This window comes from Triplophysa rosa, linkage group LG19, assembly GCF_024868665.1.
Source record: "Triplophysa rosa linkage group LG19, Trosa_1v2, whole genome shotgun sequence".
Classification (NCBI taxonomy): Eukaryota; Metazoa; Chordata; class Actinopteri; order Cypriniformes; family Nemacheilidae; genus Triplophysa; species Triplophysa rosa.
Window position 1 is genome coordinate 10,669,447 of NC_079908.1, and position 22,829 is coordinate 10,692,275.

General features: G+C 37.4%; 2 protein-coding genes across 2 annotated transcripts; one reads left to right on the forward strand and one right to left on the reverse strand.

Moving 5' to 3' along the window:
• The first annotated feature begins 490 nt into the window (after positions 1–490).
• On the forward strand, positions 491–8,530 carry slc29a2 (solute carrier family 29 member 2). Its single transcript, XM_057360627.1, has 13 exons — positions 491–615; positions 3,609–3,651; positions 3,735–3,813; positions 3,901–4,049; positions 4,127–4,266; positions 4,360–4,494; positions 4,581–4,678; positions 6,805–6,883; positions 6,976–7,139; positions 7,263–7,368; positions 7,452–7,537; positions 7,636–7,835; positions 7,999–8,530. The coding sequence occupies exons 2-13, from the start codon at positions 3,620–3,622 to the stop codon at positions 8,108–8,110; spliced, it is 1,380 nt and encodes a 459-aa protein (XP_057216610.1). The 5' UTR covers positions 491–615; positions 3,609–3,619; the 3' UTR covers positions 8,111–8,530.
• A 129-nt stretch (positions 8,531–8,659) lies between these two features.
• Positions 8,660–22,673, reverse strand: actn3a (actinin alpha 3a). The gene is made up of 21 exons (XM_057360626.1): positions 22,367–22,673; positions 17,346–17,460; positions 17,086–17,205; positions 16,903–16,989; positions 15,428–15,515; positions 15,127–15,205; positions 14,287–14,368; positions 14,113–14,198; positions 13,918–14,010; positions 13,537–13,767; positions 12,345–12,492; positions 11,736–11,886; positions 11,537–11,645; positions 11,212–11,352; positions 10,549–10,731; positions 10,226–10,360; positions 9,947–10,126; positions 9,686–9,832; positions 9,505–9,570; positions 9,258–9,416; positions 8,660–9,170 (listed from the first exon to the last, which is right to left on the reverse strand). The coding sequence occupies exons 1-21, from the start codon at positions 22,496–22,498 to the stop codon at positions 9,012–9,014; spliced, it is 2,691 nt and encodes an 896-aa protein (XP_057216609.1). The 5' UTR covers positions 22,499–22,673; the 3' UTR covers positions 8,660–9,011.
• Between the last annotated feature and the right edge of the window lie 156 nt (positions 22,674–22,829).

The following is a 22,829-nucleotide window of genomic DNA, read 5'->3' on the forward strand; positions in this document are numbered from 1 at the left end:
GGGCAAAGCAAAAACCATATCAGCGTTTTTTTACATTAATGAATTATATATGTTATATGATTCACAAATAGCGTTAATTTGGTGGGGGGACGAAAGCAGGGGTGCAGATAGTGTAAGTCATACTGTTTCTCATAGAAACAATGTCATGCAAACATGACAAAAGTTAAAGAGAGGAAATTAAAGTACGACCCATAGAGGTGAACCTTACGTAGCTCCTCCTCGCTGGACGTGACGTGAAGCTCCTCCTCTCTGGATGTGATCTGTAGCTCCTCCTCGTTGGGTCTGTAGCTCCTCCTCGTTGGACGTCTAACGTCCGCCCATTTGCTCTGCAGCGAGCACCACTTGAGTTACAGTGCTGCGATGTAGCTCCTCCTCGCTGGACATGTGCTCCTCCTCGTTGGACGTCTAGCGAGGAGGAGCTACGAATAAGCTCCACCCATTTGCTCTGCAGCGAGTAGCCTCTCTAAAAATGGAGAGACACTCTACGGACTCGTAGACTTGGCGAGCATGCGCAATTTAAGTCCACGAGACCGCAAGTCCACATGAAGTGCGTCATTTGGGACAGGACCATAGATGCTGTTGTAAGGGAAGACGGCGAGGGTTAACTGCGACTCGGTGAGTAAACTTCAATGACTTCAGACTTCAAATGTTCCTACTGTCTTGGAAACTTGGAAATAACAGATCAATGATGATAAAAAATCCGTATGATCTCTAAAATGTCATTTTTAATCGTCAGTAACGTTAAGTGAGAATATTCGCTAGATTTTTTAAATCCTTATCTAGACTGGAAAAGTCAGGGAAATTAGTTTGTCCTAAGAATTTAAGAACAGTACCCTGAATAAAAAGTTGCATAAATTGTATGTGGTTAGGCATAAAATGATGTGTTAACCGTGCGTTTTTATTTTATTATCACCCGTGCATTGATTTTTTTAATAAACATTCACTTTTCAATAATCTTCATGTGATATGGCTATAACCTTGCAACTGTAGTGTGAACTGTAAATATGTCGATTTTTTATGATCAATGGGAAACAGGCAAGTCTGTAATTTGGCGCGCGCGCCAGTGCGTGCTAACTAAACACCGGAAAATATGAGCGTCACACGTGCAGTTTGAGCGCGCGCCTAGTACATTGCGCGCCTGGACTTCATCTGAAGCTAGCTCTCCTCCACAGTAAGTTTATAGTAACTGAAATAACGCGATTTGGATGTGTGTCATAAGGATACGTGATTTATGTGTAAATATGATTATTATTTTAATAGTAACATTTGGACAAACACCGCATACTTCCACTATCTCAGTAATATAAACTCCTGTTGTATAGTATGTTAAAGGTTTATTAATTTACTTATCGAGTATTGTGGTTTATTTAGACGGTGTATAAGTATTGTTTGGGATTGTATATTTAACCATTGATGTCCGCCTTGATAGACCGTTTAGCGTGGCTTCATTCATTCAAATGACATTTTGATCAGAGCGGATGCGTGTAGTGACATTACCAGGATATACGCAGTGTTAAATTCTCGCTTCTTTGGTACACGTGGTAGATTTGACATTAATCGTGGAATACACGATTATACCTTATCCCCTTTTTTGTTTTTATTAGTTACACAAATTATGGCCTTGCATATTAAAAAAGCAGATTTTGAAGGTATACGTTAAGAGTATTTGAAAAAACATTCAAATTGTCCCAATTGGCTGACCATACCACAATTTTTCTCAAAAATAATTTGGAGATAATAAAAGCAATCAATTGTATTAAAGAATTTTCTTCAGTATCAGGTTTAAAAATGAATATAAATTAGTCAGTAGTGTTTCCACTTAAATCATGTGATTTGATAGAATTACATGGTATTCCTATTAAACATACAGTTACATATTTAGGAGTTAACATACACAAACAAGGAAAATGAACATAGTATGCATAATTTCATGCCTATAGTTAATAAAATTAAAAGTAGATTTAATATCTGGCTTCAACAAGATCTACCCTCTGCAGGGTCTTGCTATCTAAAGCAGAAGGGATATCAACATCTGTTTATGTATCCTTAGCTTTACATATGCCATCTAAGATATACAAAGAATTGGACAAAACATTGTTTAATTTTATATGGAGAAATAGACCACATTATTTAAGAAAGGATATTTTATGTAAACCAAAAATCAAAGGTGGATTATCTGTACTTAGTTTTGAAACCTTAAACAATGTATTAAAAGTCAATTGGTTACTTAAATTCATGAAAAACTCAGATAGCATGTGGTATACATTTCCAAAACATGTGTTTGATTTAATGGGTGGCATAGATCTTTTATTGAGATGTGATTTTAAAATCAAGAGTTGGTATGAAAAGGATATTGTGTTAATTAGACAACTTTTCAATTCTAGTGGTAATTTATTAACCTATAAAGAATTCTTGGATAAATTTGGGTTTCCAGTTACACCAAAAGAGTATGCTATTGTGTTTGATGCCATTCCTCAACAATTAATACATTTTGTAAGAGCTTGTGGAAGTGTCACATCTGAGGTAATTTATGTTAAGGACAGCATGTTTATAGGAGAGGTTGATATTTATAAACACAGCTGTTCTAATAAACACATAAGGAATGTTATGTTAGGAGAAATAGCTACTCATAAAAACTTATTTTGGTCCAATATGTTTAGAAATATAAACTGGAAAAAAGTTTGGTGTATCAGTGAGAAATACTGTTTAAATAATAAGGTAAAAGAGGTTACATTTACAATTCTTCATGGTATATATCCAGTAAAAAGTGTGTTGGAGAGATTTCATTTATATATTGCTTATTCCTGTGATTTCTGTTTAAAAGAGAAAGAATCTATCATCCGTCTGTTTTATAATTGCATGTATATTAAGATTTTTTTGGTGGATATGGAAAACTTTATAAGAAAGAAAACAGACGTTATATGGAAGTTAAATGTTTTTCATATTTGCATTTATCTTTTCAGTGGAAATCACACTACCTTCAATTATTTTGGGAAAATTTCATATACATAAAAAAAAGTGGACAGGATCCAAACCGAATTTCTCTCATTTTCTTCAGGAGATTAAGGACTCTACTGCACCAGTCTGGAAGGCTCAGTTAATAAAAAAGCAATGAAGACTTACAATATTTTTTCTAAATATTTGAATAATGGACTTTGCTCTCTGGCTTTTTGTTAATTGATGTTCATATTATTGAAAACGTATTGTATATACATGTATATGTGATGTTTAGATTGTACATCTTGTTGTATATTATGTTAAGTGAAAAAAAAAAGTTCTCGCTTCTTTTCAGGTATTTTTTATATAAATCTCTCTTAAACGTATTTCGGAAAGCAGAATAATCTCCAGAATAGTATTTAAATATATTACTATACACATTAAAAAAAATATGTGGTGATGGGTCTTGTGGGTAAATCACAAAATCTATGACATCCACCCTGTTGAATTATAGCCTATATGTTGTCACAGCTGTTGTCTTATTTATTTTGACCACAACTTCTGTTGTGTATTAATGCCAGTTTCAGTAAACACTAGATCTATGATCTAACAAATATGTAATTTTTACATTAACTTTGCATACTTCATGTAAAATTCTTTCTGTTTTGCAGATATTTCCAAAATGAGACATTGTAAGGGAGCATCAACTAACAGGTGAGTGAAGTGCTTTTTACAAGAATACTGTAAATCAGTTGATCATGCTGGGTTATTAATGTGTATTCGTATAATCTTGACAGCGGCCTCGTAGCTGCTATTTTTTTCTTGCTGGGAATGGGAACTCTACTTCCATGGAACTTCTTCATAACTGCAATGAATGTAAGACGCACCTTTACACATTTGAAGACTTGGTTCTTAAGTCTATCATCTCTTATGTTCTCATACTCCATTTATGTTTGTTTGTAGTATTTTACTGGCCGCTTGAATGGTACAAGCTGCACAAATGGTACTGAGCAGGCAGACTCGGACCCTTACATGTTCAACAACCTAAGTGTGCTGATAGCCCAGCTTCCTTTGTTGCTATTCACATTTCTCAACTCCTTCCTGTACCAGCAGTGAGTATTTGATTCCAGCAACATTTTTTAACTCATGCAAGTCTAAGTGTAATAGCGTTTGTCTTTTTCTTGTTTAGCATCGCGGAGAAGGTGAGGATTGCTGGCAGCATGGTCTTCATTTTACTCCTCTTCATTCTTACGGCCAGTTTGGTGAAGGTTGAAATGACCCTGGACCACTTCTTCTCCATTACCATGGCAACCATCTGGTTCATTAACAGTATGTTTCGTAAAACTTCCCACATGCCATGTCATTTTAATTTGAATTTAAGCATTTCGGTTCATAATCTGTCTCTTAACTTTGTTTCTGTAGTGTTTGGAGCAGTGTTGCAAGGCAGCCTGTTTGGTCTGGTCAGTAAACTACCTCCAAGATACAACTCCCTGTTTATGAGCGGCCAGGCAGTTGCAGGCATTTTCTCAGGCATTGCCATGCTGTTATCGAACATCCGTAAGTACCAGTAAGGTCTATTTCATGGCAGTTACATTAAAATAAATAGATTTATGCTGAAAGCTGTCTTTTTGATTTGTCTATAGTGGAAACCGACTCTGAGAGTTCTGCTCTGGGATATTTCATAACCCCCTGTGTGGCCACTCTTATTACTTTGTGCTGTTACCTCATACTGCCTCATCTGGTGGGTACCACAAGCCATTGTGATTTTACCTTAGTTTACTGAACTTTCAAGATTCATTTAATGTAAAAATTGACTAAACATAAACTTCTTGTGCCAGTCCCATTTAGTTAGCGCTATTGCGAATATTTTGGTTCTAAAATAGATTTTTTATTCTAAAATATTGCTATTTCTTAAACACTGATTTGATCCAGCCCACATTGTTAAAAACGGATCTGGGCTGCGTTTCCCGATAACGTTGTCTCTTAGCGCGCTATGAAGACTCTAAAGGAACACCTTAACTCAAGTTATACCTTTTCTAGGCGTGTTCCCGGAACTATACCTTTTGAGGTTATTTAAGGTAAACCTTCTTAAGTGTGACGTTAGCAGGTGCTGTCCATGGCGGTGGTGCTGAATAGGTCGATATCGATGCCTCGAGAGTCGATTGTTCGCTCTACCTTGCGTTATAGAGTGGGTAAAGTATTGAGAAAACAATGTTTATTATAAAGAAACGCTTTAGAAATAGTAGAAATTGCATTTATCAGGGCTCACTGAAATAGTATAAATAAAGAATGAAGTGTGTGTGTGTGTGTGTGTGTGTGTGTGTGTGTGTGTGTGTGTGTGTGTGTGTGTGTGTGTGTGTGTGTGGTGTTGTGTGTGTTGTGTGTGTGTGGTGTGTTGTGTGGTGTGTGTGTTTGTGTGTGTGTGTGTGTGTGTGTGTGTGTGTTGTGTGTGTGTGTGTGTGTGTGTTGTGTGTGTGTGTGTGTGTGTGTGTGTGTGTGGGTGTGTGTGTGTGTGTGTGTGTGTGTGTGTGTGTGTGTGTGTTGTGTGTGTGTTGTGTGTGTGTTGTGTGTTGTGTGTGTGTGTGTGTGTGTGTGTGTGTGTGTGTGTGTGTGTGTGTGTGTGTGTGTGTGTGTGTGTAATTTTGCATTTTGCATCCGGGCCCGCACCCTCACGGCCATACGTTTTCTGCGTTAACCAGCTACATTAATTGGCTGTTTGGCTTCGCTTATTTTTGAAAGGGTCATTTATATTCTCATAGTTTGCCATCATGTGTTAATGTTCTCCACGATCTGTGTTGATTCACATTATTGGCGTAAATCACTCATTTGTGTATAGGGATAAGTGTCCCACCCGCAATGGCATGGAAGCCTTGATGTCCCTCCATCACGTCGTGCCTGGCGAAAGGCATACGTATGTAATCGGTGGCATGACGGAGCAGGAGGTTTGTCACTGAGTGAACGCACCGCCACACCGAGGTCTTTCTCAGCCCATATTCATCCCCAAACACCTCCAGAAAACTCCCCACGGCATAAAAACGAAGAGCCACCATGCAGAAGCTGATTTTCGGGGCTGAGGGGGTAGCTCCGTCGAGTTTGTCTCGACAAAGTTGGGCCAACAAGATGCAAGAGCTGCAGAATTTGCTCCCGTGGCAGGCTAAATTTGTGTAGAATTTTCTCTTCTGACATGGTAGCCAGGGCACTAAAATGTTGTCTAATGAAATTGTGCAAATACACTAACTGGCTCCGCGGACGGCGCCGTCTTTGATTTAAGACAACTATTCGCTGTCTCCAACCATCAGTGTATGACCATTTTATTCATGAAAACACTTCAATAGCCTACACTGAGTGTATTAAACCCGAGTATTTTATTTGTAAAATTAAAACTAAGTTAAAGTAAAAATGTAAATTTAATACTAAATAGAATTTTATATTATATTATTATATTACATTTTATATGTGAAATTAAACTGCGACGTAGAAAAGCTTTTTGCATAGCGGTATGAACCATCAAAGGCGATAAGGTATAGCTTAGCGCTGTCCAGACCAACCTTACGAAAGTATGACTTACAGAAGGTATACTTAACTAAGAAGTATTAACGATAAGGTATAACTTAAGAACGATGTAGCGTTAAGAAGGTTTTGGGAAACGCAGCCCAGAACACTATAGAAAATGAGTGGGATGAATATAACATTTCATAATGTTATATTCCCCCCCACTTGGAATATTGTAGATTTTTTTAAATAAAAGATCAAAAGGAGAAACAATGCAGACCAATATGTACCAAGGGTGCCAATAATAGTAGAGGGCGCTATGGCAATTATTTCTGATACTGTAGAAAAATGATGTCCTTGCTTGGTATATTTCAGAGTTTTGCTCGACTTTATTTGGAAAGTGGCCCCACTGATAAAGCAGAGACAAGGAAAGAGCCATTAACAAATAACTGTGGTATGTGTCAGATTTTTTCAGTGTCTGGATAAATCACAAAGCCTCTCAGTGCTGGTTCTGCTGTATTCTGAATTGTGTTTTTGTTGCTACAGAGAGTGTGACATTGGTTAACGTGAAACTGAATGATGAAAGTGGGTTGGAGGCCAATGGTAAAGCTGTCTTTACGGAGTCTGATTCTGAATCATGTAACAAACTGGATGAGCATAAACAAGAACCCACTGAAGAGAAGTCAACTGTGCCTCAAGTCTTTGAAAAGGTATATAAACGTAACATTTATACGTTGTACATTTTTTTATTCTCAATCACAGACTTTCAAAGTGGTCTCAGTCTTTTTAGAGCAAGTAGCAAGTGTTTCACTGGATTTTCTTTTTTTTTGTAGATTTGGGTGATGGCGTCTTGTGTGACTTGCGTGTTTGCTGTCACATTGTCTGTTTTCCCAGCAATTACTGTCAATACAAAACCTAAAGGCTTTTTTGAGGGGAAAGGTGAGTCTATACAAAATAGCAGTTTATTATCCTCCAGACTTTGTGCATTTTTTTTTCAAAACACTTTGATCTTTTTATTTTAGATAAAATCTTTGTGCCTTTGTGTTCATTCATCGTCTTCAATGTCATGGACTGGATTGGTAGAAGTCTCACTTCCCGTATTCAGTGGGTAGGTCTGAGCCTGAATTAGCACAAAACTGAACAATGGCTAACACCTAAAACTGTTCTTTGTCTAACGTCTCATTTGATTCTTTTCCCAATACTCAGCCTTCAAAGCAGAGTTGGTTGTTCCCTCTCTTCGTGTTATTACGAGTCGTTTTCATTCCTGCCCTCATGCTGTGCAACGTTCAGCCACGCATCTACCTTCCTGTCTTATTCGATCACGACATGGCCTATCTAGTCTTCATGTCATTGTTTGCCATGACGAGTGGATATTTTGCCTGCCTCTCCATGAGCTATGCTTCACAGTAAGTACTCCAGAAGTCAACACCAAATGCATTCGTTAAGGCTGTATACTGACAATCAACTACAGGAATTCAGCAAAAATGCTATTGCCGGTCTTCTCATTGAGAACAAAAGTCTTTGTCCCTGATGACCGCATGTCTGAGAGTGTTTATTTTTTTGTTTCAGACTGGTAAAGCCTAAAGATGCAGAGACAGCAGGAGCTTTGATGACTTTCTTCCTGGCGCTGGGACTGTCTCTGGGTGCTGCATTCTCCTTCGTCCTTAAGAAAATGGTTTAAGGGAAATAAGACGAGCCGAAGGAAAATGCTGTTCTTTCAGTTGTCGTGAAGGTTACGCTTCTTCAAATTTGGTCATATTTACTTGAATGTAGTTTGTTCTTGTATTCCAGCGGGATGTTTCTTTTAAAGGGAAATTGAAGAGGGTTTTTAAAGCACCTTACTGATTTTAACTGTTTGTCCTTTTATACCTTTTATACAATTTAGTTTTTTATTTATTCCATTTTTTATACTTTTTTATTTTATTCAGTTCATGTTTGTAAACCTTTATTTTTTGTAGTGGACTTTTGGCTCTATTTGCTTTACTGTTTACGTTTTTAAAAAAGCACTGGCAACTGAACAGGTTTTGATAAAATATTAAAATATAACAAAAGCTTTTTTAATAAATGTCTTGCATTGTTTTAATTGTGTGACCTATGCTTACTTGCAGAAGCCCCACGTAAGAATTAGATTATACAATTTATACAGATAATGTTATTTCTAAGAAGAAAAGAAAAGATTTCTATCTACCTTTCACACACACTGACACAAATTTCAATGGTTGAAACAACATGAGATTATACTTTAGGATTATTTATTAATTCTTCCTCCAAAACATAAGCCATTTGTATGAAGGGAGAGCAGATCTCTCCGTAACGGCACCTTTGTGAAGAATAATTTTCAGTTCAATTCTTTGACTTTTCAGTCTCTATTGGCTTATTTAAGTTGCTCACAACATATGGGATGTGTTCACTTTTCATTGCATGTCACCTAATACACAGGCCCAAACCACTGCAGCAAAACTGACCATTAACTGTGTGACATTGTTCTTGGCGTTACATGTTTAAGGGTTTCATGACGTGAACGTATGTAAAGGGGGTTGGGAGTAGGGGATGTTGTGGGTGCAGATATGACAGGAAGGACCCTACAAGTCACTCTCTCCATACAGGGCGCTGGAGAATGAGATGTAGTCAAGGGCACCTGGTGGAGCATCGCTGATCATGTACTTTGTCATGCGGCTGATACAGTATTCAGCTTGTTCTGGGGGAAGCTCCCTCCTCAGCTCCTCTACTGTGATGTAAGCCTGGAAAACATAACGGAGGTCAGAATATAACATTTTACCTATATTAACATAATTGTGTGTGTTCAATATTATAGATGTTGAGTTCACCTTGTCAGAAGCTAGGATCTTGAAGGAGGCCATGACCTGCTCAGCAGTGTCTGTCTCAGCTGTCTCCCTAGTCATGAAGTCAATAAAGGCCTGGAAGGTGACCACTCCTGTGTTATTGGCGTCCACCAGTGTCATAATGCGTGCAAATTCAACTTCACCCTAAAAGAAAGATGGAAGTTACAAAAATGGAGAAAGCTGATTTTGTGGGGCAGTCCTGGTGGATTGTTGTTAACCAACTAAATTTTACCAGATCGTAACCCATAGAGATCAGACAAGCACGGAAATCATCAGGATCCATCATGCCATTCCTCTTCTGCAAATACAAGACATTTGGAGAGATTTACATGGCCTGTTTTGCAGATTTGTAAATGTTGACAATTCTAATAATTTGATTGATCAAGAAACCAAAACGTCTCTGTGTTTCTCACCCGGTCAAAGTGATTGAATGAGGCTCTGAACTCGTTCAGCTGTTCCTGACTGATGCCCTTGGCATCACGAGTCAAGATCTGGTTCTCAACCTCATTGATAGTGCGGGCAATAGTGGTGAGGAGCTGCTCCCAGCCCACGCGGACGTGCTGAAACCGACGAGAATAACAAACAGCAAACTGAGATCGTAGAAAGACATGGACCTCTTACACTATACCACCAATGATGAGATATAAACCAATCGGTTAGATACATTTTCTTACCTCCATGGTGTAGTTGGTGTGCTTGTTGTCAAAGATAAGTCCCTCCTGGCTGAGCTGGTGGTCTCCCTCCAGTTTGTCAATGTTACATTTGTAATTGATGATGTTTTGTTCGTATGTCTTCAGACTGCCCATCTGTTCCTCTAGGGAACTGGCAATGTCAATCGACACGTGGCCGATTTCCTTTTGACATAAGGGAAGATCATTTCATTTGAAACATTGTGTAACACTGTACCGTTTTAATTGAAGTGACGTTATGAGATAAGGTGTATGGTGAAACACCTCCATCTTGGTCTGAATCCAGGGTCCGATGATGTTGGCCTGAGCAGCGAACTGGCGCCTCAGCCTCTCATTGGCCTGCTGCCTGGCAACTTCCTCCTGCAACATCTGGTCACGCATTGGAACCAGTTGCTTCACCTGTTGTGTGGAAGAAACAAGACTCAGCTGTGATGACAGTTACATTTTTTGCATAAAATCGGCCGATTTTATAAATGTAAACTATTTTTCATTGGAGTGTGAAAAATAGCTTTTATATACCAATACCAATTATTGGCCGATATATCGGTGTATAGTTTTAATCAGTTCTAACATTGTTAAGTACTCACAGCTTCCCATTTGTTGCTGATATCCTGAGGGGAGAGAACCGTATAGAGGTTCTCGCCCACTAACTTGATCCCGTATGTTTGAGCAATCTTCAAGATTTCGTTTTGAATGCCCATGATGGCCATCCGTTCCTTATCGGCTTCTGGTAGAGTAGCTTTAAACTGGTCATGGGCTGTGATCAAACTCTGAGAGCAGATATTCACAGATGAACATTTTACTCTTATAAGCAAAATTAGTTAAAGGGATAATACACCCAAAATGCAAATTCCTTCATCATTTATTCACCCTCTTGTGATTTCAAACCTGTATGACTTTCTTTCACAGAACACAAATAAAGATATTTGGAAGAAAGTCGGTAACCGAACAGCATCGGCACCCATTCACTTCAATTGTATGGACACAAAACCAATGCAATGCAAGAAACAACATTCTTCAAACTATCTTCTTTTGTGTTCTTTGGAAGAAAGCAAGTCATACAGGTTTGAAATGACAAGAGGGTGAGCAAATGATGACAAAATTTTACAGAAAACACGGCACACAGAAATACAGAAAACAACTATTTAATTCTGTTGTATTCTTTTTTCTGTTGGATACAGGTGTGCTTTTAAAAAGTTGTAGGACACCACAGACAACAAACAGTTCTTTATCATCTAGTGTTTGTTCACCTGGACCTCCTCGATGCTGTGAACAATGAACATGTCCTGCAGATCTTCCAAAGCTCCATCCATCCAGTTGTTGAAGGGTGCTGCCCTCTTGGCAAATTCCAGGTACAACTGGTCAATTGTCTCCCAAAGCTTCTCTACACGCTGAGGAAAAACAAAGTCAAGCATTACAGCAATCCTACTTTCTCAAAACTGGAATAAAATGGAGCTTCGTTCTTACTGCCCACTGCAAAAATTCAAAACAAGTCTTTCTTTACTAAATAAAAAGATGACGTTCTCATTTCAAGTATAGATTTATATATGTGAGATTATTGTGTTATATGTCTACCTCCAATGATTCTCTCCTTTTCTGGGTCAGGGTGCCCAGGCTGTCCCACTGGTCACAGATGCCCTGGCAACGGGCGTTAATGGTGGCAGCATCATGATAGTCCAGTTCACTAAAAAAAACAGAATTAGCATGACCTGCAAACCACAACCTGTGGGACAAAATTGTTCATTTCAAGGTTGCTAAGGTGTGTCACTCTTACTTGAGCTCCTGTGCAATGGCAGCTATCTGTTCCACCCTGTCCTGGTGAGCAGCCAGATCGCTCTCAAAGGCCTCGTGTTTTCTCATCAGAGCACGGATCTCCATCAGAGAGGCCGACTCAAAGTCCTTTTGAGTTAGCAGCTCTTCCTTTCCTGTGGGTGGAATTACAAAATATTACAAGAAATATGATGGATGGCAGGGTTTGGCAAAATGTAGAATGTAAGTATTGTCCATCTTTCAATTTATGGACTTTGAATAATATTCAGATTTATGCATTTAGCAAATGCATTTATCCAAAGCGACTCAGTCATTGGAGGTACATTTCATCAGTTTGTGTTCCTGGAAACAGGAATTACAGGAAGAGAAATGTACTGAATTGCAGTTCAAGGAAACAAATCCACAACAGAAATTTTATGAGTCACCAAATACAGATTTCTGTACAAGTGTGTCATTCTCCATCTCAAGAAATAACAACCATTATACATCTAACTCAACCCAATTACAAAACACAAAAAAATAAATTGTGGCTTGTCCTCTCCTGAATTAGAGTCATATTAATATGTGCAACATTAAAAACGTCTGGCAGCGATATGAATGAATGTCAGGTTACCTGAGGTCCATGATTCATGCAAGCTAGACTTCTGCTTAAACTTTTCAGCCAGGTGATCCAATCTCTCCAGACGACGAATCTCCGTGAGCAGCCACTCCTCATAACCCTTCTCTGCCTGCTCCAGACCCTTCCAAGCATTGGCAATGTCCTACAAGAAGGGAGGTTGAGTATGATATACTAAGGTTATTATATACTGTATGTTATACTGTACATTCTGTAAAATAAAATAAAATATCAGACAAAAAATTATTATTAAAAAAATAAAAAAATATGAAATGCTGTCTCAGCAATAAACTGAAATAGAGTCACTAAAATTATAAACAGAAAATAAAAGAAATTAAACTTATAAAGCAACATGAAAATAAACAAATAAGTAATAAATTGACATAAGCATATCAAAAGTAAAAATATATACAAAATAACAGGAAGACAAATATACAACAAAGAAATAAAAGCTAATTCAATCTAGCTACAATTAAACTATTAAAACAAAACTATAACAACTCCACAATATACAAACTTTTATCAGTTATTTTGAATGCTATGTTCAATTTTCTTGTGAAAACAAAAGAAAATTTCTTCTGACCATCAATTGTTGCTTAATTCAATATTCATTATCTTAAAATGGCCAGCATATTGTCACTGTCCTTCCGAAACCTTGGATGTCCAAATTCGCTGTTTTTCATGAAATTGAAAAAAACTTCTTACTTTTTAAATGATTAAACACTGTGTTGTCAAAGTTGACAATACCACCTTTTAATACTTTTTTAATAATTATATGTTAGATATTTGCAAAACCCAGTGACAAACATAAAGGTCAATAATGATCTATGGCAAGAAATAAAAATCACGAAATATGGAGATACAAGGTTTTGGAAGGACAGCAGCAATATGCGTTTTGGATACTGGCCTCCTACATGGAATGGTTTCCCCAGTTCAACAGCTCAGCTAAAAATACTTCTCAAAAAAAAACTTCTTGGTCTCATTTAACAGAAACTAAAAGACCATGTTGGTCGACTAACTTGACTAGATACATTTTGCAGATTGGCTATGCTGGTCTACCAACCAGACCAGCACCAAACCAGCAACACGAAGCATTTTATGCTGTTTCTTCAGCAGGGTGCAGTGGGGTAGACATGTGGCTATTTAACTCATTCATATGTGAGAGGAGAAAATGAACATTAGCACGTACTGAGACCATTTTGCCTTCAGATGGCATGAAAGCTGGCCTGTTGCTGAGCCTCAGCTTGGTCTGTAGAGTGTTGAAGTTGATCTCCAGCTGGCACTTCTCCTGAACCTTGGGTGGCTTATGCACGCGGCGGTAGTCCCTGAAATCCTCTAGCTTCTGCTGCATGGCGTGCATGGTCTGCTCAGCCACACGGTTCTCCAGCCAGGGAATAGTCCTTTGGATCCACTCCAGAAGCTGAGGAGAAGAGAGAACAAGAGCACATGATGCTCTTCAATGGCAAGCATGACAAGAAGCTGGACATGTGGTCTTCAGGAATGCAACGTTGACTCTGGGATTATATGAAGTGTTGGCTATCTAAATGAGAACGTGATTGAGTGTTCTCACCTCACTGGCCAGTTTCTCATATTCTTCCATCAGCTTCTCATTCTCCTGGTTGACGGCAAGCACCTTGCAGATCCTGTTAGCTGCTGTCTCAGCCTGGAGGACAGTGTGACTGATTACAAAGGGGAAACAATTACATTCTAAAAGGAGAAACTCTCCTTCCTGTGAACGCATTCTTATCCAGAAGATCTCGCTTACCTGCTCTGCACCAGCAAACGCATGGTAGAAGCAGGACACGTAGGTCATGATGGCTTTCTCGTCGGGTTTTGGCGTGTTCACGATGTCTGGCATTGGGAAAAAACATCACCATTAGACGATTCATGAGACAGAATTATTCTAACAGTTTGAAACATGTCTTTCAAGGCCTCATACCTTCTGCATCAAGCATTTTGGGGATGTCAAGGTATTTCTCCGCCACCTCAAAGGCAGTGTTGAGGTTGCCAATGGGGTCATCCTGTGAGAGCAGAAGACACGTAGATATAGAAACTCATAGATGATAAACAAATAGACAGAGGGAACGTTCTCCAAGTTTCATTCATAATAGCAACATTTTAGAACATTAGTGACATCATGAAGACAAACATGTCAGAGATAAATACATGTACACCATACATGTCCAAAAAAAACATAATATTACCATATCACCGCGTAATCAAACCTGGTGGTAGTACTTTCAGTCACTTTACGTTGCTAGTATGGTGACGTTACATGGATTTTAAAGGGACAGTTCACCCAAAAATAAAAATTTTGGCATCATTTATTTTCCCTCATGTCGTTCAAAACCTGTATATGACTCTTTTTTTCTGTGGAACACAAAAGAAGATAATTTGAGAAATGTCTCAGTGGTTTTGTCAATACAATGGAAGTCAATGGAGTCAATGTTGTTGGAATACCAGCGTTCTTCAAAATATCTTCTTTTGTGTTCTGCAGAAGTCATTCGGCTTTAAAATGAAATGAGGGTGACTGATGAAAGAATTTTCATTTTGGGTTAACTAACTATCCCTTTAAATATCATGATTTTATCTAAATATTTGGCTCTAAAGGAAGCAAACAAAACATTTAAAGCAGAACAGACAAAAGTAATTTAAAGACAGGTGTGGAATGAGTCATACATTTGTACTAAAACAGTGGCAAGAGCGAAAGAGCAGACTATAATGTATAAAAAGCAGGCAGAGGTGCAGGATGGGAGAGATGGAGAGGGGTTGATGGCACCTTGCGCAGTTTGGAGTAATCGATGAGGTCAGGTCTGTGTCTGTGGATGAGGGCACAGAGAGCAAGGCCATCTTTCCAACTAAGACACAGACCACAAGCACAGGAAGAACAAAGGAAGAGAACAGGAAAAAGATTAATGTTGTACAGATGCTCTTTGGAAGAGTTTAGAAGCATGTAGGGGTTTTAACAGACACAGATACAAATGTGTACACCAACAATAGGACAAGAGTAATGATCAGTTACAAAATTGTCACATTTAGCACACATCTCATATGGTTAAATGGAGGGAAGTGGAACTCACCTAATGTGGAAGTTCTGGACGTTAACGTTCCTATAGGGGGCAGTCTTCCTCTGACACCACAGCAGCAATCCCTCCTTTGCAGAGGTCTCTGTGAGGAACATCATTTTAACAGTCTACTACACTAACTGCTACGCAAAATATATTTTCCTATATCAACACTGTCCTTCTGAAACCTTGCATGTTCAAATTCGCTGTTTTTCAGAAAATGGAAAAAAAACACTGCATTTATATTCATTTATATAATAAATGTGACCCTGGACAACAAAACCAGTCTTATGGGTCAATTTTTCGAAATTGAGATTTTTACATAATCTGAAAGCTGAATAAATAAACTTTCTATAGATATATGAGTTGTTAAGATAGGACAATATCTGGCTGAGATACAACCGTTTAAAACTCAGGAATCTGAGAGCACAAAAAAAATCTAAATATTGAGAAAATTGCCTTTGAAGTTGTTAATCAGGGGCACTGTGGCAGACCATCCACTCACAAAAATAAAGTTTTTATATATTTAAGGTAGGAAATTTACAAAATATCTTCATAGAACATGATCTTTACTTAATATCCTAATGATTTTTGGCATAAAAGAAAAATCGATAATTTTGACCCACACAATGTATTTTTGTCTTTTACTAAAAATGTTCCTGTGCTACTTAAGACTGGTTTTGTGATCCAGGGTCACAAATGATTTAGTTTTGTGTTGTCAAAGTTGCACTTTTTGATACTCTTTATTGGGTGGACATTTGTAAAACCCAGTGATAAACAGAGAGACTAATAATAATAATTTATGACAAAATAAAAATAAAATATGGAGATACAAGGTTTTATAAGGACAGCAGCGATATATTAAACATCAATATATTAAACAATGTAATCTAAAAATGTACATAATTATACATCATATATTAATATTCTATATAATAATAAGATATTAATATTACTATATAGATAATAATATATTTGCTTTTTATATATTGAAAAATATTAGCACTTGGTTCCAATATATGAAAAGGTATTATTTATCTATTGCCATATATTTATCCAGTATATTCCCATATATTTTTGTTTCGTAAAGAGTTAAAAGGCAGGGTTTGATACTCTTTCCGTTACCATTTCATCTTGAAGCACTTTTATTTTTTTTATTTAACATGTAACGATAAATACTGCTGAAAAGTACAGAAAATAATAAGATTCATATTAGTCATCTAATAAAATTCTACATGGAGCATCATGGGGACGGACATGTTGGGATTCCTTAAGTGGTCATGGGATCTACTTTTTTGGACAATTTCACTTGAAAAATAAATTATTTATGTCTGACCAGGACACTTTGTGACGCTCCATTGATGCTGTTAAGTATCAGTAAAATTCCAACATGTCAGAAGCAAAATACAAATGCAAACTGAGTATCTTTAAATAAACACATGCCTGCAGATGTAGAGCTGATAATGTGTCAAATGTTTCAAGTTTCTCACCCTCCACTGAAATGTCTTGGATTGCAAAGCGCAAGATGATGGTCCAGATCATACCAAGGGTCATTTTCCCATTACCATCCACAATCTCTGTAACAGCACAAAAAGTAATAAGATGTCAACAGAGTTACTTAAAGTGAAAATATTAAGGAAACAGAAGAGAGAACAGGTTTTGTTAAGTTTTACCCTCAGCGCCGATAGAGATCAGCTTGACTCCCTTACTGCTGATATAATCCAGGGCCTTGTTAACATTGGCAATTTTATGGAAACGCATTTTGCCTTTGTCTGGCTTGGGCAGCCTCTCGCCTGATATCACAAAAAAATGAAAAGGAAGAGAGACATTTAAATACTTTGCTTTGGTTGGTACACTGTATTTCTTTGGTTTCATGGTTTTAGAACAGATGTTGGTCAATTTAAGTATTTGACAGATATTTCAGGCTGTTTACCTGAGATAACCTCCAGCAGCAGCATGAGTTTGAGTCCATTCCTGAAATCTTCCTCAATGTTCTCGATCTGTGTCCCTGCCTTACGGAGGTGAGAGTTGCACCAGGCAGTAAAGGTCTGTGAAAAAATAAGCAATGTTTTAATTTAATAAACACTATTTTATAGCATGATTCATGTAGTTTTTTCCACTGCAAACAAAACTGTAATTTTACAGATGTCTAAAAACTTAAAATTACAGAAAATTTACAAGAACAACGGGGATGTCATTTTACGGTTTATTTCTGCTGCCTCCGCTGCCAGACAATTTCTGTTTTTTTACAGTATTTTTTGTTACAGTTTATTTTTGAAAATACGGTCAAAACCATAAAATTATAGAAAAAGAATGCAAATTTACAAAGAAAAAAACAGGGAAAACATGTAATTTTATAGGAAAAAGGTTTTATTTTGCGGTTCATTTCAGGTTTTTTACTGGATTTTTTTACGTTGTAGAATAAAAGATTTAAATGTAAGAATACTTGGAATAGAGCAAACATTTTTCTTGTATAATTGTAAACATTTAAAATATTGTCAAGCACAAAAAGACTAAACTGAAGCAAATAAAACAAGGTAAAAACACTAGGAAAAAGAAAAATGAAGAGACATGACAAATAAAATAAAGAATAAATCAGTATAATTCTCTATTTAATAGGTACACTTTAAATTGGTTTAAATCAATGAATTTGGCATTTATAGCACCATGCTCTGTGCTACTGAAACACTTCATGGGGACTATAATTATGTGCTTGTGTTTTGATTTTATTCACTCTGATGTAACATCATTTCACAGCTCTACACACACAGAGCTGAATTTATAAGCAGCGTTTACTGTACATGTCTGACTGGGAGCATAAGACAGAACTGGCGAGCTGACTGAAGAATGCCAAGGGCCAACGTAATTTGATGTAAGGCTGGAAGCGGAGACTCTTTTACAGCAGGTGGCCACCCTTCAAATCACCCCCCTCTGCCAAAGATGACCAAAATTAGCCCGTGTGGCATGGGAGGGAGAGGTTGAAGGAGGAGAGGAGGCAGGCTATATCGAGCAGCCATGAGACATCAGCAGACAGCTGAGAGCATGGCATTCCTGGAACAGCCACACAAAACTCTACAGCAAGAAAAAATGCTTGATGTTCTACAGCTTTAGGCCATATAAAAAAACCTAATTTGTGTTAATTTAAACAATAAGTGTTATTTTAAAATTCAATTTAAAATAATTTTGTCTGAGTGAAGACAATCATTTAGGTGGCCACACAGGTAAGTGCACCAAGACTGAGACATTTTTCTCGAACATTCTTGAACATTGTAAATAGGGGTATAAATGTTTAGTCAAGCAGCAGGTTGGTTGCACACAAATAACTTGCTAATAACAAAAAAGATAAATATATGTATTAATGGGTGTATTCAATTGATTCTATTCCTTTTGCCAAATAATATTTGTTATATTCCAAAAATTTAATTCTATTTAAGTTGTTTTCTATTTAGCCATTTAAACGGTTTCAAAACCGGATATCATGGCATATAGCATTCTTTTGTGTTCTCAATTATTTGTGTGTTCAATTGACATCTGACTAGTGCCCCCACACACACCAGCTACAGAAAAGATCCTACCCATCACCGAAGTACAATTACTTGTATTTCAATTACTTCAGTTGCAGTTACATCATCTTAACCATTACTGTCAAACATGCATACATACAAAGTCTTTGCATTAAGTCAGCTGTCTACAGACTCATCTATGCCATGATAGGGCATTGTTTAAAGTGGCGTGGAGTTCAATCAAAAACACATACACACACTGTACAGTTGTACAGTTCATGTGATAGTAAAACATTGACCCATTGGCATTATAACCAAAATATAATACAGATGACAGAATGTGTTTTTGTAAAGAAATTGCATCTTATTAAAGGTCACAATCACAATTAGGCCATGGTTTCACAGACAATACTTAAGGCTAACCACAGACTAAAATGAATGTCTGAGCTGTTTTAACTGAAAATTACTTGCCCTGACATATCTTAAAATATATCTGTGCCATTGTTTTGTCTAATATTTTTTTCAAATGCATTTGAAAAAAACGAATTATTTATATAATATCCTAATTTAACTAAGGCATAGGCCGGTTGCATAAACTGCTTAGACAAGTCTTACATGTTAGTCATCTAACTTTTTTCTTTTCGCCATAACTCAGTTACATAAAAAGGTAGATTGGTCTAATTGAAATCTGAAAAGTAAGACATATTAGTCTTAACTATCTACTATTCAGTGACAGTGTTAACTCAGTGACTATGTAACTGGCCCCTGGCTTAAGCTAAGCCTTGTCTGTGAAACCGGGCCATGATGTAATTACCATACAGGACCAAAGATACAGGAATTCACCAATACAGGAAATTATTTTGCCCCACATCATTGTCGTGAATTGTTCCTGTTAGCTAACAAATGCTGTTTGATGTATTGACACTAAGTGAACTTTAAATGAGGGCAGAGTCTCAACCAATGGAATGCTCACAGTTTGATTGTAGGATGAAGAATTCAGCAAAGCTGCGGGAGCTTTATGAATAACACTACTAATGGTTTACATTTAATCTTACAGTAAATACTTCTTGCAGATTGTTTGTATGAAAATAAAATTAACACCCACAGTGAACTGTAACTAACTGATCATGTTTCTCTTTTGACAAAATCTTTTAGGCCAGTAATAAACATGAATGGGTGAAATTAATTTCGCCATTCTCACTGCCTGTGGATGGAATGGGCAAAAATGTTGCAAGTCTTATTTTAGGAGCAAAGCGGTTTGTGTGTCAGACTCTACCAGAGATGCTAAGCTGCTATATGTGCATGCAATGCTATTACATTAGCACAGAAACTGACTTGACCTTTATTATTGAAGAAAATACATTTTTAACCCAGGGAGAATAAATGAGGCTGTGAGAATATTTTATATAAATTTTGCCATATACAGGTTAAAGGTCTGAACACAGGATTCTGGGTAATATGACATTTACAGCTAGAACCGGGGCATGACATTGCATGTGACCTGTGAGCATTCACCTAGCTGTCATGTTGCGATGCTGCAAATGTTGGACAACAGGAATTGTTAAATAAATTCCATTATAGTGTTTTTTGTTGTACGTTTGGCATCTTTGTGGCACAATTTTTTGTGCTGGAGCATCTAAGGGAGCATCTAGTATATGCTAACGTCCTACTTCATTGACAAACAGAAACTCCTGATCTGCAACCAGTCAGTTACCACATAAATAAGAACAATGGCCAAAAACTGCTCGAGGAAATCAAACACCGTCTTAACCTCAAGTACACTTACCTGCCTGACCTGGATCTTACAGAACTCTACGCACCCCCAAGCTTTCTGTAGGTAGTTTATAGACGCTCCCCTACAAGGACACCTCTTCTGGAATAGCAACTGCCATTCGATCATACTCATGACTTTTCTCACCTCCACCCCCTCCCTCTCTCTATACACCCCTACCGTGAGGCAGAGGAATGTGTACACCTATCTGAAAACCCTTACCTTCAGATCCTGTAGTGAGCTTTACATTAAATGTATCTACACTTGTTCGAGTTCCTGGAGTATGATAGAGATTGACATACACAAATCATCCCATTACCGTATTAATAAATAGCTTGATTGGTAATTGTCTAGCAATTGTACTGTTGCTGTAATAGTGCAGAAATGGTTTATAATGCTTAAAATAAATAATTTGTGAAATAGCCACTTAATAATGACTATGCATGTCGTATTTGCACCATTGTACATTTGCATTTTTTCAAAGTATACTGTACATCTTAAACAATAATAATAAAACTCAAATACAAAGTAGCTTGGATTTAAATTAAATGTTTTATGCAAATTCCACAGGACCCATAACTACCATAAGGACTGTTGTAACACCTCATGTTAATTACTTTACAGCAACATTAGATGACAGAGAAAGTAATTGGACGAGGCCTGGAGTATATTTACCATGGGACAGTATGATGACTTTACAAGCAAGGTGTATGGGACCTTTGGAGGGACCTAGAGGTGTGGGGCTGTGACGTGTCTCAATATTTATTCAAACACAAGAATTATTTGTTATAAAATAAATGCCATTAAATTCATATATAATGTGGCTTAGAATATCCTGATTGTCTAAAAGCTCTATTAAGCCAGATTTTCATGCAAGTCACTTCAACCTGTAGACCACACACAGTCCTGTAAGCACAGATGTAACCAAATGTTCAATATTTGATGGGATAAAAGTTAAATTGTAAGTCATTATAAAACCTACATTGAAAAACTACTGATTGTATTATTGCCATTTTCTATACATATGTCAAACTACAGATACTCAAAATCATAATTAGCAAAAACTCTCATTTACCCACATCAGGGTCACGTCAAAGATTTGCTTATTAATAAACACCTCACCGCGTCATTTAAGTCGAGCCAAAGGATTACGAGAAACAAACTAAGGTTAGTTGGATCGACGGTTTTATGGCCGGTGGGTTTTGAAAATGTCGAATGTTACGTTTTTAGTGCTATTTTTGTATTTTTAGACAAATCTATTCTCGGCTCAAAGGTTCGCAGCGCTCCTTAACCACTTCCTCCATCTCTTTCTCACACACTCATCTTCATATAATGACAGTCAGCTGTTACTGTCACTTTGACGTATATGTATAACGCAATGTACAGCAGACCGGCTATACATTCATACCAACATGAAGCAACGTAAAGAATTGCAATTTTAATAGTTGCAGTTGTGTACATGGTGCATTAGTGTAGCTAACCGAATAACTACAAAATGTAAATATCTTTTTTATTTCTGGCCAATTACACAGGACCTGGATACGTGCTATTCAGAATACTTAAAAAAAAGATTTATCACAGCTATCAATTATTTAATAAAAAAATATCTGTAAGTTACGTAAAAGTGCGTAGTACGTAAAACTTACTAACGGAAGAACGAGAGACACGCTTGAGTTTTACCTTCCGCTGCTGTTTCTCCCAGGCCGGGTCCAGCAACAGATCCCGATCCCAATCTTCCTCTTGGGTCATGTATTGCCCAGTCGTAGTCATCATGTATGAACTGTATTGCACTTGCGTTTCAATGGCCGTCATCTTGCCGTTTCCCCGGGGTGCTTAAATTCCCCTCAACCTACAAAACCTTAATATTCAACTCTTGCTTCAACATACAAGCCCTGTGTCTACGATAACCGCTCCCACCGGCCGATGAGCTGACAGCTGGTAGCCAAACTCCACAAGTGACAGGCGCCCAACAAGAGTGACCCACTGCAGCGGTATTTGACCACAGCTTCATTTCTTAAAAGGAGATGGGCGGGATTTTAAAACGGTACAGAATGAGGAAAATCGATTATAAGTTAATATAGGCTAATCGCTGGTAAACAACTCTCAATTTCGAGATTTTAAACGGTATTAACACTTAGGTGCA

Excerpts from the sequence above, each read along its gene's own strand:
- slc29a2 (XM_057360627.1), top strand. The coding sequence starts at position 3,620 with ATGAGACATTGTAAGGGAGCATCAACTAACAG. Across the intron at positions 4,050-4,126 it reads AACTCCTTCCTGTACCAGCA|CATCGCGGAGAAGGTGAGGA; the intron begins GTGAGTATTTGA and ends TTTCTTGTTTAG. Across the intron at positions 4,679-6,804 it reads ACCTCATACTGCCTCATCTG|AGTTTTGCTCGACTTTATTT; the intron begins GTGGGTACCACA and ends GGTATATTTCAG.
- actn3a (XM_057360626.1), bottom strand. The coding sequence starts at position 22,498 with ATGACGGCCATTGAAACGCAAGTGCAATACAGTTCATACATGATGACT. Across the intron at positions 13,768-13,917 it reads ATGAGAAACTGGCCAGTGAG|CTTCTGGAGTGGATCCAAAG; the intron begins GTGAGAACACTC and ends TCTTCTCCTCAG. Across the intron at positions 9,171-9,257 it reads AGATCCTAGCTTCTGACAAG|GCTTACATCACAGTAGAGGA; the intron begins GTGAACTCAACA and ends TATGTTTTCCAG.